General features: G+C 42.5%; 1 protein-coding gene across 1 annotated transcript; it reads right to left on the reverse strand.

The window, feature by feature from the left end:
• Positions 1-696: 696 nt before the first annotated feature.
• ZNF599 (zinc finger protein 599) lies at positions 697-13328 on the reverse strand. Its single transcript, XM_008563809.1, has 4 exons — positions 13024-13328; positions 10141-10267; positions 7784-7879; positions 697-2788 (listed from the first exon to the last, which is right to left on the reverse strand). The coding sequence occupies exons 1-4, from the start codon at positions 13039-13041 to the stop codon at positions 1263-1265; spliced, it is 1767 nt and encodes a 588-aa protein (XP_008562031.1). The 5' UTR covers positions 13042-13328; the 3' UTR covers positions 697-1262.
• Positions 13329-13728: the final 400 nt, after the last annotated feature.

A 13728-nucleotide genomic window follows, 5' to 3' on the forward strand; every position in this document is an offset into this window, starting at 1 on the left:
CTCAGATATTGTTAGCATTTTTCAGCAATAAAGTATTTTTAATTAAGGTATGTACATTATTTTTCTAAGACAATGCTATTGCACACTCAATAGACTACAGTATAGTATAAACATAAATTTTATATGCACTGGGAAACCAAAAAATTCATGTGACTCACTTTGTGATAAGAGGGTACTTTGAAAAGTTCATGAAAAAACACAGAAGTAAAAGATAATATGAATCTTTCCATTAACTTTTTGAAGTAACTTACTATTTGCTTTATTGTGGTGGTCTGGAACCAAACCTGCAATATCTCTTAGGTATGCCTGTAATCAAAGTATTTTTATTATAAAGAATAGTTACTATTTATGAAATTATACTATTTATTAAATTTATGAAACATATATTATATAAGGTGTCTTTAAAAAGAAATAAAAAAACCCTTCCCTTTAATGGAGGTTATGTATTAATTGGTTGATAAAAATGTTTGGATCAGAGTCTCACAGGAACCTGTGTATCTCTCTTAGCAACAATGGTTCAGTATTCACCAATTTATTGTGCGCAGTAAATTCATAAAACATAATTACCACGAATAACAAGGATTCTCTGTATATATAAAAATGTACATGTATGAGTATGTGTGTGTAAGTATTTCTGAGCCAAGCCTTTATATTTCTCACAAAGACTTATGCTCCTGAAGGGTAGAGACAACAAAGTTCTGGAACAAAGAATACTTTTAATAAATGTTTGTAGAGCTGCCTTCAATGGTCCAACTCTCCTGACTCTGAATGTATAAAAAACACATAAACGATATGAGGCCTTTTTAATCTTTCATACTCCACCCAACCCCACCTCCCCCTCAAATTGTCATAGGTTTGACAGGGAAATTGGAAAGAAGCCATAAATGCATTTCTTTTACCGTTCACTTCTAAGTCTCTTCTTCCATCTCGCCTTGTTCTTTTAAAATACTCTTGAGGTGGATTTGAAGTATGAATAAAAGTTGTTGGTAACATTTTCCTAAATGCATGATAACCACTGGGTCTCTCTCCTGGATGATTCTCAGGTGTAGTGTAAGGCTCTAGGATGGGTCAATTTTTAATATAATTCTTTAGATGACAAGTGAAGATGACCTACAAAAAACTTTCACAGGGATGACAATTGTGATGTTTCTCGTCAGTATGAACTGTCAGATACTGAGTAAAATATTTACCTGGCCAAAAGACTATGAAATCATAAAAGTAGACTGAGGTTAACAGGCTTGCAGAAGGCCGTCCTACATCTTTTAAACTCTGGTATGAATCTTTCGATGGTGAGTGAAGGATGAACTGTGGCTGAAGGTTTTTCCACATTCACTGCATTCAAAGGGTTTCTCTCCAGTGTGAGTTCTCATGTGCTGAGTTAGGGCAAAGTTGTCACAAAAGGCCTTCTCACATTCTTTGCACTCAAAGGGTTTTACTCCAGTGTGGATTCTCTTATGCCGAACAAAATTTGCAGGTTGAGTAAAGGCCTTTCCACATTCTCTGCAAATATAAGGTTTCTCTCCAGTGTGAATCCTCATGTGTCGAGTAAAGGAAGAGCTATAGAAAAAGGCTTTTGCACATTCTTTACATTCCAAGGGTTTTTCTCCACTGTGGGTCTTATTATGTCGGATGAAAACAGAGTGGTGTGTAAAGGCCTTTCCACATTCACTGCATTCATAGGGCTTCTCACCAGTGTGAATCCTTGTGTGTTGAATTAAGGAAGAGCTGTCACAAAAGGCCTTCCCACATTCTTTGCATTCAAAGGGTTTCTCTCCAGTATGAGTCCTCTTATGTCGGATAAAAGTGGAGCGATGAGTAAAAGCCTTTCCACATTCACTGCACTTATAGGGTTTCTCTCCAGTGTGAATCCTCATGTGTTGAGTGAAGGATGAACTGAGGCAAAAAGCTTTTCCACATTCTTTGCACAAAAAGGGTTTTTCTCCTGTGTGGGCCATATTATGCTGGATAAAAGTGGAGCGGTGAGTAAAGGCCTTTCCACATTCACTGCACTCATAGAGTTTCTTTCCAGTGTGAATCCTCATGTGTTGAGCAAATGAAGAGCTGTAGTAAAAAGCTTTCCCACATTCTTTGCATAAAAAGGGCTTTTCTCTAGTGTGGGTCATGTTATGCTGCATAAAAGAAGAGCGGTGGGTGAAAGCTTTACCACATTCTTTGCACTCATATGGCTTATCTCCAGTGTGAATACGCTGGTGCTCTGTGAGGTGAGACCTGCGTTTGAAGGCTTTTCCACACTCAGTACACTTGTATGGTTTTTCCCCTGTATGAAACCTCTTATGTCGAACGAAGTCAGCCATGTAACGACAGGCTTTCCCACATTCATTGCATTCATAGGGCTTAACTCCAGCATGAATCTGTTGATGTCGAACAAGGGCCCAATTCTTGCTAAACCCTTTCCCGCATTCCTTGCATTTGTAGGGGTTATCCCTTGCATCGGCCACAGGGCCTTTTCTTGGTTCTTGGGAGTCGTGTGCATATACAGCATCTCGTGGAATGAGTCGCTCCTGTAAAACCCTTAAACACAGACTATCATCTGTCTCCAAATCATCACGTTTATGGCTCAACTTCCCAGGGCATGTTGCCTTGTGAAGGACAATTCCTGGCCTCAAATTCCCTTCCTGCCTTTCTGATAGCCTTTCATCATTCCTGTCTTGCCCTAACCTAGAATCCCTTGAAGATCTGTGTGCCAGTTGTTCTTGGAAAGAAGGTTCCTCAGAGAAGGCCAGCTGAAAAGTAGTAGGCTCTGTGATCTTGGGTTTTGTTTTTTCACCTGAAAGAAATCCAATATAAAAAAGGCATCTATTAGTGATGTCAGCAGAGAGCAAAAAAAAAAAAAAAAAAAAAAAAAAATCACCGCTTTAGTAGAAGAATGAAGATGAAAATAGTGTCTCTGATGCCTACTGCATTTTTGTATCTCTTAAAACATTAGGTTTGTAATATTTTTCTTAATACTTGGACTGCTGACATCTTTTAAAGGAAACTCAGGAGGAAGGGCTGGGGCAGGGGAGAGAGAATCCAGTGTGGAGACTCCTCATTCTGCAGAATGGGGAAGGGTAGGCAGAGTCTCAATGATTACACTGTGTGTAATGAATGTGCCCTAAGAGAGGAAGTCTCACAGCACTATGACAGCACAGAGAAGATGCACCTAACTTCCCACAGATGGGAGACAGTCAAAAAGAAATAAGTGGAGACTAGTCAGAAAAGGTGCTATGTGAGCTTATTCTTCAAAGAGTGTATGAGTCACTCAGGAGGAAGGGCTGGGGCAGGGGAGAGAGAATCCAGTGTGGAGACTCCTCATTCTGCAGAATGGGGAAGGGTAGGCAGAGTAATGATTACACTGTGTGTAATGAATGTGCCCTAAGAGAGGAAGTCTCATAGCACTATGACAGCACAGAGAAGATGCACCTAACTTCCCACAGATGGGAGACAGACAAAAAGAATAAGTGGAGACTAGTCAGAAAAGGTGCTATGTGAGCTTATTCTTCAAAGAGTGTATGAGTTCCCAGAATAGGAATTAAGGGAAATCACAGCAGATGAAAACAAAACGTACAAAGGTTCAGAGCTTCAGAGAATGCTGAACGCCAAGCAAAGTGAAGGGGATGAGAGGATGGTGGAGATGCAAATGAAGAGGCAGGTAGGAACAGAGGAGAAACAGATTCTCAAAATTCTGTGCAAAAGTGGGGGAGGGTGAGAAAGAACTGGGTGGACACATTGAATCTGCTATGTCTGAATAAAGACTAGGTGAACAGACATAAAATAGATAACATCTAGGTGAAGAAAATTATAAAAATTACATTAAAGAAGATCTATTTGAAAAGAGAGATTTTTAAAGTTGTCAGTACTCCCCAATCCATCTATGAATTCGGTACAACATCAGGTAAAATCCCAATAGGGTTTTTCGTGTATATTGATAAGCTGATTGTGGAATTTATATAGAGATCAGAGTATCTCTGAAGAAGAAGAATAAAGCAGGGGGACTTTCCCTATGAGGAATTAGTATTATGATAAAACCATACACATCAAGGAAGTGTGAGGTAAGAATAGATATGTGCAAACTTTCAGGAGAAAAAATGGAAAAGAAAGTTCAGAAATGTACACATGGTACTTCAATATATAACAGAAGTAGCAGAAAAGGCCAGTGGGAAAAGGAGAAACTATTCAATATATGGATCTAGAAAAATTATTTGCCACATGGAGGAAAATGAAATTGTATTCCTATCTCACACCATACAGAGAATTACCTCCAGACTGATTACCTGTCAGAAGCTAAACATTAAGAACTTTTAATATATAAAAATCAGTATCTTTTGAGAAAGATTTCCTAAACAAGATACAAAAGTGTTAATAATAAAAGGCTAGTAGATTTGACTAAATTAAATATAATGAAAAATTAAAAGGCAAATAAAGGTGGCTATATTAATATTGGAAAGACTACAAACCAAAAATGAGACAAAGAGCGGCGTTACATAATGATAAAACGACCAACCCACCAGGAAGACATACTAATCCTAAATCTCTATGTACCAAACACCACAGCCTCAAAATACATGAACCAAAACCTGAGTTGAAAGGAGGAATAAACAAACTCACAATTATAGGTGGGAGATTCAACAGTCCAATTCTAAAATGAAAAATAAGCATAATATAATGAACTGACATTTCACAGAAGATATACATTGGCTAATCAACATATGAAGAAGTCATCAATCTTGCTGGTAATGAGGGAAAAACAAATTAAGATCACAATGAGATACCATTTTATACTCACTTAATCATAAAAACTTAGGAATCTGACAATATCAAGTACTGGAAAGGATGTGGATCCATGGAATCATTCAGACAATACAAGTGAAGTGTTAATGGGTATAACCATTTTAGACAACAACAGGGCATTACCCAATAAAGTTCTCCTTTCACTCACTTTATAATCCAAAAAATCTAGTCTGAGGAACATTACTAAGAAACTCCTACACATGTACATGAAGATACATGCATATGAATTTTCATGGCAGCACTGTTTTTTTTTTAAAGATGACCGGTAAGGCGATCTTAACCCTTGACCTGGTGTTGTTAGCACCACGCTCTCGCAAGTGAGCCATGGGCTGGCCCTATGGCAGCACTGTTTGTGAGAACAAAAAACTATAAACAAATAATTAATTGCTCCAGAAAATGGATGAATACACTGTCTTATATTTATGCATTTGACTACAGCAGAAAAAAATGAGTGACCTACAGCTACATGCATCATAAATCTTAGTAACACACTGTTGAATAAAGAGTAAAAATTCCAGAAGACAATATAAATTAGGATATATTTTTTATAATGTTCAAAACAAAAACAAAACAACAAATACACACAAGAGAGTACAATGAAACAGTCTATTTTATTTTTTTGAGAATGTTGGTCAGTTTTTAATGGCATTATAAAAATGATAAATATGTTTCTTAAATTTATTTTTTTGATTTTTTTATTGTTGTAAAATATATATAACAGAATTTACTACTTTGTGATGAAACAATCTTTAAAAAGTAATGGGTAGACAAATCAGATGCAGTGGACAAATCCTTTAAATGACTCAAATTACCAAAACTGACACAAGAAAAAATAGAATATCTGAATAGCTGATATTTATTCATAAAACTGAATCTTCCTACAGAATAAGCAATGGAATAACAAATCCAAAATAAAGTGGCTATCTATGTAAGGGAGGAAACACAGGAACAGGAGAGGAAAGAAACACATCTTGACAGCTGTAGAAAGTAGGTAACTTTCTTGTACTCAGGTGAAAGTTTCATAGCTGTTCATTATAATCTTCATAAATGGGAATAAATAAATAAATACATTAACAAAATAAAATTAAAGAATATAAAACAAAAATCCAGGACATGGCTTGACCAATGAAAAAGCACAATTTATAATTTTTCTAAATCTCTACACCTTGGAAAAATTATAAAAGTCAGAGGGCCTATAGAGTACTGTATAGTAAACTTCATGGTCTCTGAAGACAAACACCTCAGTCTGAAATTCCATCAGTACCCCACACTACCTTTGTGGCCTTTAGTGACCTACTCAAATTTCTTAAGTTTCCCTGAAAGGACTGTTGTGAGGATGAAGTGAAACAGCACATATATAGTATTAGTAAGGTACCAGGCTCTGAGTCAGAAATCAGTGTATGTAAGCCATCATGCCTATTTTATGGGGCCTATCACACTTGGGTTGAAGTTGACAGTATAAACATGAGTGAGTATACCCAGAGAAAGTGCACAGAATAAAAAGATAAGGCTGTGAGATGCTTGCTGAAGCCAATATCATAGAAGTGATCAGAGACAACAGTGAAGGTCAAGTCAGAAGAAGGAAACAGGAAACAAGAGAGCAAAATGCTATAAAAGCTCAAGCATGATAATGGGGGAACGTTTCTGCTGAGTCGAGAGACAATAGAGCATCATGGTTAAGAGTGTGGGGTACGGAGCCAGAATACCTCAATTCAATAACTGAAAATGGGGAAATGGGAGGAGTGGGCAAGATTACGAGGTCGTCTTTAAGCTTGATGAGTGTGAGATGTCTTTGAGACATTCAAGTGAAGATGTGGAACTGGGGAGAGGGGTGAAGGCTGTCTGAGGGAGCCTGAATGAACACTAGATGAAAGAGATCATGAATCTGCAGTGGCACCGATCTATACACTTGATGGCTCCAGCTGCCCTTAGCAGCCACCCAGATGTGGGACTGACAAAAGCAAATATCAGCTTGAGGTTTTATAAGACAGAAGGGCAAGAAGACAACAAAGCTAAGGGCTGCTTGTAAGTGTCTGATTCACAAATGGAAGGACAGATGTATGCATGGATGAGTAAATAAATGATTGGATAGAGAAGGTGGAAAAGGGTGGGATCAAAGTACGGTTGGAGGTAGTAATCTGCAGGAAAAAAAAAAGAGTGTCTTCTGAATCTGGAAGGACGTTTGAGATATCACTAACTTTTGTTGAGACACTCTGGGTCAGGCAGTACTAAGTAGCTTCCTGTTATCTAATTACATTCCCAAACAACCCAATTGTGCAGATATTATCACTATCTTTTTCAAATGCAGGCTAAGTTAAGCAGACTGAATATAGGTTCCCTATACTCGTGGGCTCTTCTCCTTGGGCACATAGCTAAACCACGTTTCCCAGCCTGATACAACATGTAGCCTAATATCTATTTCTTGTCAATGGAATGTGAATAGGAGTGATGTGTATGTGTGCAAGTGGATATGACTACTACCTTTCTCTCCTATTCCTCTTGGCCAAGGCAACCTTAAGCCACGTATTGATGACAGAATGCGCCTAGATCCGTAAATGAATATGTGGTACAGAACTCTCCTGCTGACCCACATTAGACTATGGCACGAATGAGAAAAAAACTCAATCTGTTGTACCACCAAGATTTTGGAGTTTATCTTTTAGAGCAGGTAGCATTAACTCAGCCTAACTTGTATACCAAAGTCACAGTGAGATCATGCTACTTCCCCAGGGGCATTAGGCTGGTGAGCAGCAAATCATTTAGAGCCCAGAGCCTGTCTGCTACCTAATATACCATATTCCAACCCAAGTAAAGTCAAAGTGTATGTGATTGGGGTGGGTGGACAGGGGGACCACAGTTCAAAGTGCCCCATGCCCAACCAAGAACTCAGGAAGGCTACAAAAAGAAGTTGCCTATGGAACTCCAGACACTGTGATTCCCCAGTGGTCCGCAGGTTCCCATAACACCCACTGTCAGACTCTCACCCACTTACCTGCACAGGTACTTTGGAAGCGGCCTCTCTTCACTGTCCATAGTTCTTGCTCATGTTCCAGTAGGTAGATCAGCTCTGGTTTGGGAACAGAATGTCCTGTGTGTGGAGAAATAAATGGAGCATGAGTATAGAGATAAAGATGAAAGGAAAAGTCTCAAGTTTACAGAAGTATATACCTTTAACACACTGCCATGAAACTCCAGAAAGGGAACCCCCCCGCCCCGCAAAAGGTATTCCCTAATTAAGTCATTAGAATTCAATTGCTCTGTATATCAGAACTACCTAGCAATTCCTGGTTCTAAAAACAGAGCAAATTAAACCAAGTCTCTGGGCATAAGGACTAAGCATTGGTGGTTTTTAAAGCTCCTTAGGTGATTTTGGTTCCCAGGGGCAGCTGAAAAACACTGGACTAAATCAACTGATGAATGAAGGTCAGTTGCCTGAGGTAGGCAGGTGTCCTAAGCCAGCTACTCATTCTGAAGAAAAAGCCTTTAGTCCAGGTTGGGAAGATAGAGCTGAATGTAAGGACCTGCTGCCCTAGTCACTGCTGCATCATCCTGTGGCCTCTGCAAGGATGCTGACCTGATAACCTGGACCAAGGAGAGAAAGTAGACAAACAAAGAGAACTGGGTTGGCATCTACCAACCCAGGAGCCAGCAACACCTCAGGGCTTCTCATTAGGTGAAGCAATTAATTTTTTTCATGGTGAAACCACTATGAGGTGGTCTTCTGTTACATGCAGCCAAACACATTTTGCCAACTGTGAAGGCTAAAAGAAGAATGGAGAGAAGTCAATGACGAAGGCACCAGGACCAACAGAAACATGAACAGGAAAATCTTATACTGCAGGCCAGAATTCATTTAGTTGTCACTTAGTAAATGTTCACTAATGTCTGTCATATGCCTGGCATTGAGCTCAGTGATGGGGCAGTGGAACCAGACATTCCTTCATCTCAGTTAAGGAACTGAGCCCCTGCTCCCTCAGGGCCTCTGCTTGTGTTGCTCCCCCACCCGCACATCTCCTTTCAACAACTAAGCATGACTGTCATAAAATAACACTCTATTTACTTCATTGATGACTGACCTCCTCAGAGAGACTGTGGGGATGATCAAGCTGGGAGAGCCCTGTCAGAGGTAACTATTTGGACATCTGGGAAAAGGGAGATCTTGGGCCTGCCTCCATTCAATTCCTACTCAAACCAATTTCTGGATAAACTGGCCATTAAAGGTTTAGACGGGAGAATGTTTGGAATTTATTTGACTGTCATAAAATAACACTCTATTTACTTCATTGATGACTGACCTCCTCGGAGAGACTGTGGGGATGATGCAAGCTGGGAGAGCCCTGTCAGAGGTAACTATTTGGACATCTGGGAAAAGGGAGATCTTGGGCCTGCCTCCATTCAATTCCTACTGAAACCAATTTCTGGATAAACTGGCCATTAAAGGTTTAGACGGGAGAATGTTTGGAATTTATTCAATTGTTATATATAATAAATACATGTGTAGTACTTGTTGTGTTCCCAGTTCTATTTTAAGTGCCTTAAAGATATTAGTTCACTTACTGTAAGTGGAAGGTTACCATAAAAATGATAAAATCAAACTAATGGTGTTACATCTGAGTGAACTCATGTTGCCTGCTTGAGGTTGGGAGTTTGAGGCTATTCTTTCTGCTGAGGGGGAAATTAGTTAACAGCTTTGGGAGTGTTAAAGATTCAGCACTAATTCAAAACTCAACAATCAAGAGGGAGGAAAGAGAAAGGAAAAAAGAATGGCTTTCTCAGATGCCTGCCAATGCCATTTGATAATGTGTCTATGCACTCTCTAAAATCATTTCCCATACCAGCAGAGAAGCAAGGCACAGGCCTTAGGAAATAAGGGTCAACTGTGTGGGTACCAGGGCCAAAGAAGCCTTTCAGCAGAGATTGTGTTGCTTAGAAAGATACCAGTTGACACTGATGACAAACACCTTCTCATAGCCTGTCTGAATCACCCTCTTCTTAGAGAAAGTCCCATTATGCACAGGTCCTGCTAACTGGGCTGTGAGGATATTTGACTTGTCAAGCTGGGACAATCACCTTCCTTCTTGTGGAAATCTAGAAGAAGGATGTCAGATTGAGGCCAGCTTGAGCTAGACACTAGGATGAAAGTGTTGAGAAGGACTATGTTTCTTATGCTACAACCCTGATGGAGACACAGGGAAATCAAGCAAGAGCAGGTCGTATAACAACATGCTGAAGCTTCAGGGAGAAGGGAAGACAAGACCCTAAAGCCTTCTCAACCAGCTATGCCTAGAGAGAGAAGATGGAATGAAAGAGGTTGTGGGTCCTCCATATGGGAGAGAAATAAGGGCTTACCCAGTGAGACCAGGAGCCTGCAGGTCTCCAGCATCACCTCCTGGTACAGGGTCCTCTGGGCCAGGTCCAGATACCCCCATTCCTCCCCTGTGAAGGTCACGGCCACATCTTCAAAAGATACCAGTGCCTGGAAAGTCAAACATAGGTGGCTGTGCAGCTATTAGATGAGATGAGAGCCTATTGCTCTGTTACTGGCAAAAATCCAGAGAGACTAAGCATCTCCTGAGAACCTAGCTCTGTGCCGGGCTCAGGATGGAGGGAGATAGTGCCTTTGACAGAAGACTAACATGTGGGACAGAAAAGCCTCCTAGGACAATGATACAAGACAATGATAATCCTGTGAGGAGCGACAGTAAGTGTTCTAGGTTAGAAGAGAGGGGAAAAAATAATAATTCAAACAATGATAACAGCAGCAGCAGCTAAGCTTCACTCATCTGCACTGTTTGTCTGCACTTCAGGGCTTTACATACTGTGTTAAAGCAACTAAAAGTCTCCAGGTTGGGGGCCAGACTCCTAAGGTTTAAATCTAACTCTTGAACCAACACATGCCAGATGTGTGACGATGGGGAAGTATCTTAATTTCTTTGAGCCTCAACTTCCACATCAATACAATAACAGTTCCCACTTCACCAGACTGTTGTGGGAAGAGAAAATGTCCATAAAGCAAACTCTGCAGTGCCCAGCACATCACAATGTGTATTTGCAAATTTTATTAATCATCCTTTAATCAGTGAGGTAAATGCCATCATCACCTCTAATTCACAATCAGCAAATTGAGGCTCACAGTAGTCACCCAGAGTCGTATGTCTACCTAGAAGTGGCAGGATTTGAACCCAGGTCGCTCTAATCCAAGGTCTATGGATGTAATCCCCATACTCCTCTATTGTCACAGTGACTTCACAGTGACAAGGGCAAGAAACATTTCCAATAATTTTTGTAGTTACAACCATTTTAGTCACTCCTGAAAATATTTCCATAGAATATGGCCGGAAGGGCAGAGCAGTCATCGTCTGCCTCATAGAAGAGTCACCTAAGGAGGTACCAATTGCCTGGGCTTGGCAGGGTTCAAACAAACTCTCCCTGCCCTCAAGCTGCAGCTGGGACTTCCAAAATCCCTGGAAGATTCCACAGTGAGCCACCAACCTATTCTTTTTTCTTTCTGAGCCACTCTCAGCACATTTCCCTAAGATATTGTTACTTAAGTACCAGGTAAGACATGTAGCTAGGGACAATGCAGGCTGTGGCTCTAAGTATATGGGCAACAGCCTTCAGCATGATGTCTGTCCTAGGTGAGGATAGGATGGTGGGATGAGGATCCATCAGACAACCACACAATCTCATCTTCCTGAGACACATCTCAGCAGGTGACAGGTGCCCTCGGTAACCTCCCAAACCCTCTCATGCCTCTTTGACAAAAAACTCTCCCTTTGTCCATGCAGTTCCCTTTGCCTGGAAGGTTCACCAAAGTCCCTCTCATTCCCATGCCCACCTGCCAGAGAAAGGCCTGCACCCTCCACATGCAAAGTGTTTAGGTGTCACCCCAGGGTTCCCCACTGTTGATGGAGTGTTGGTTAAGAAGGGAGGCTCTCAGAGATCTGGTGGCCATGTGACAGAGAAAAGTGGGTAATGACCTTGACTCTTTTAGGCCCCTGTGGCCTGAGGGCAGTGAGCTAGAGAAAAACAAGAGAGGGAGGGAGGGTGGGTGGCCTGGGGGACTGGGTAGAGGCTTTGCAGCCATGGTGGTGGTGGTGGTGGTGGTGGTGGTGGTGGAGGGGGTTTAGATTAAATCTAAGTATGATGGGAGCTCCAGAGGGTAGAGTCTTTCATTCATCAACCACTTACTGAGTAAGTGGTACAGGCCAACCATAACAATAAATGAGCAAGATGAAATCAGATGACTGTAAGCAGCTCTGAAAGCAACAAAGAGTGGGACCACCACAAACATCAGCGGAGACTTTAGATGAGACAACCAGGGAAGACCTCCCTGAAGGGACCCTGGAACAAGGCTTCAATGAGTTTAGAGAGCAGGTCAAGTGAGGAAAAATGAATAAGTAACACAAGTCCTGAAGGTGTTCAGGGCCGTGATGAGATTAAACAGGGTGACATCCTGAAGAGTAACTTTGGGTCTGTCGTGTATTTACATCCTGAGACACAACACTCCGGTACACTGTCATTAATGAATATTGTAATGTATTCACTTTTCAAATACAAGTAAATGCTGTTAAGTGGCAAGCCAGATTCTTTTGCAATTAAACAGACGGTTTCTGCAAGATGAGTCCAATGACCTTCTTGTCTTCTAGCCTATCAGGGGACCTCTACTATCAGAGAAGCAGCAATTCCAAAAATGCTGCTCCCACCTCACCTCTGCCCTCGAGCCTCTCATTCTCCCTTCTAGCTTTCAGCTAGGTAGAAGCCCGAGGCAGGGAGACCTGAGGGCCAGACTCCAGCCCGAGTGAACCCTTAAAATAATAGCAGGACCTGGGGAGTCCATCCCCAGAAATGGCATTCAGAGTGATGCTCTCCGGGTCGTGCTGAGCACTGAAGGACACACCTCACAAGCGTACCCTCTTCAGTTCCCTCGGCAGAGAATTATTCCTATTCTCATTTTAGGGCCGAGGGAATGGAGGCCAAGGACAGCGAGGCGACAAGCTCCAAGGTTAGAGCCAGAAATGGGGACCTCTCCTTATAACCCCTGGCCTGGATTCAGTACCCTGGGTTGGAAGTGATTAGCCCAGCCCCTCATCCCACCCCCTCCCATGACCTCCAGATCCAAAGGCATCACAAGAGAAAGGCGAAGAGTCCCAGGATCCGCTATATCATAGCGGATGGGACCGTGCGGGCGGCGATCCAAGAGCGCGTGGACCTGTGGAACCCTCCACTCACCAGCGCCGGCGCCGCCATGGGACCCAGTGGGCGGAGCGAGGCCGTGAGTGGCGGCGAACATCCGGTCCAGCGGGCTCAGCCGACCCCTCACTCCAGCCGGGGGCGGTGTCGGCCTCAGGCTCCGCCGTGTAAAATGCGCACACAGCTCCAGGCGCCGCCTCCGGGCGCCGTGGGGACAGAGGGCTGGCGCCAAGGCCCTGCAAGGCGCTCGGCAGACAACCCTACCGGGGGCTGGGGGTATCACGGCTCGTACGAAAGCGTGTAAGCGGGTCGTATTCTCACTGTCCTCTGCTCGGTCTCGAAAAGCCTGGGAAGCGGCCTCTGTCAAGAGTCCCAGTCAGTGCACAGAACATAAGCACGGAGCTGTCACAACCATTTGTCGTCCTGAGACTCGAGGCCCCAAGTCCCGTCCTTCCGGCACAGGAAACGCCCCTCTCCGTTTTCCGTCATTGGCCCAGCCCCTGCCTCCGACGCTCGACGCACTTCCTTCTGGGTAACGTAGTTTCTGGCCTGAATCCGGGCGCGCACTTTCTGGTCTCTGTGAAACAGCTTCCTAAGGTTCCAAGAGAGGGCGTGGCTTTGCTTCCTCTTAAAGGAGACGCACAGAGATTTCCGTGGCCATTTGAGGCGGTGACCTACCCTGAAAGGCCTGGAACAGATGACCCACGCCTTGACTTTCCTCTGTACTCCTGCGCCAGCATTTCA

This window comes from Galeopterus variegatus, unplaced genomic scaffold (assembly GCF_000696425.1).
Source record: "Galeopterus variegatus unplaced genomic scaffold, G_variegatus-3.0.2 Scaffold15019, whole genome shotgun sequence".
Classification (NCBI taxonomy): Eukaryota; Metazoa; Chordata; class Mammalia; order Dermoptera; family Cynocephalidae; genus Galeopterus; species Galeopterus variegatus.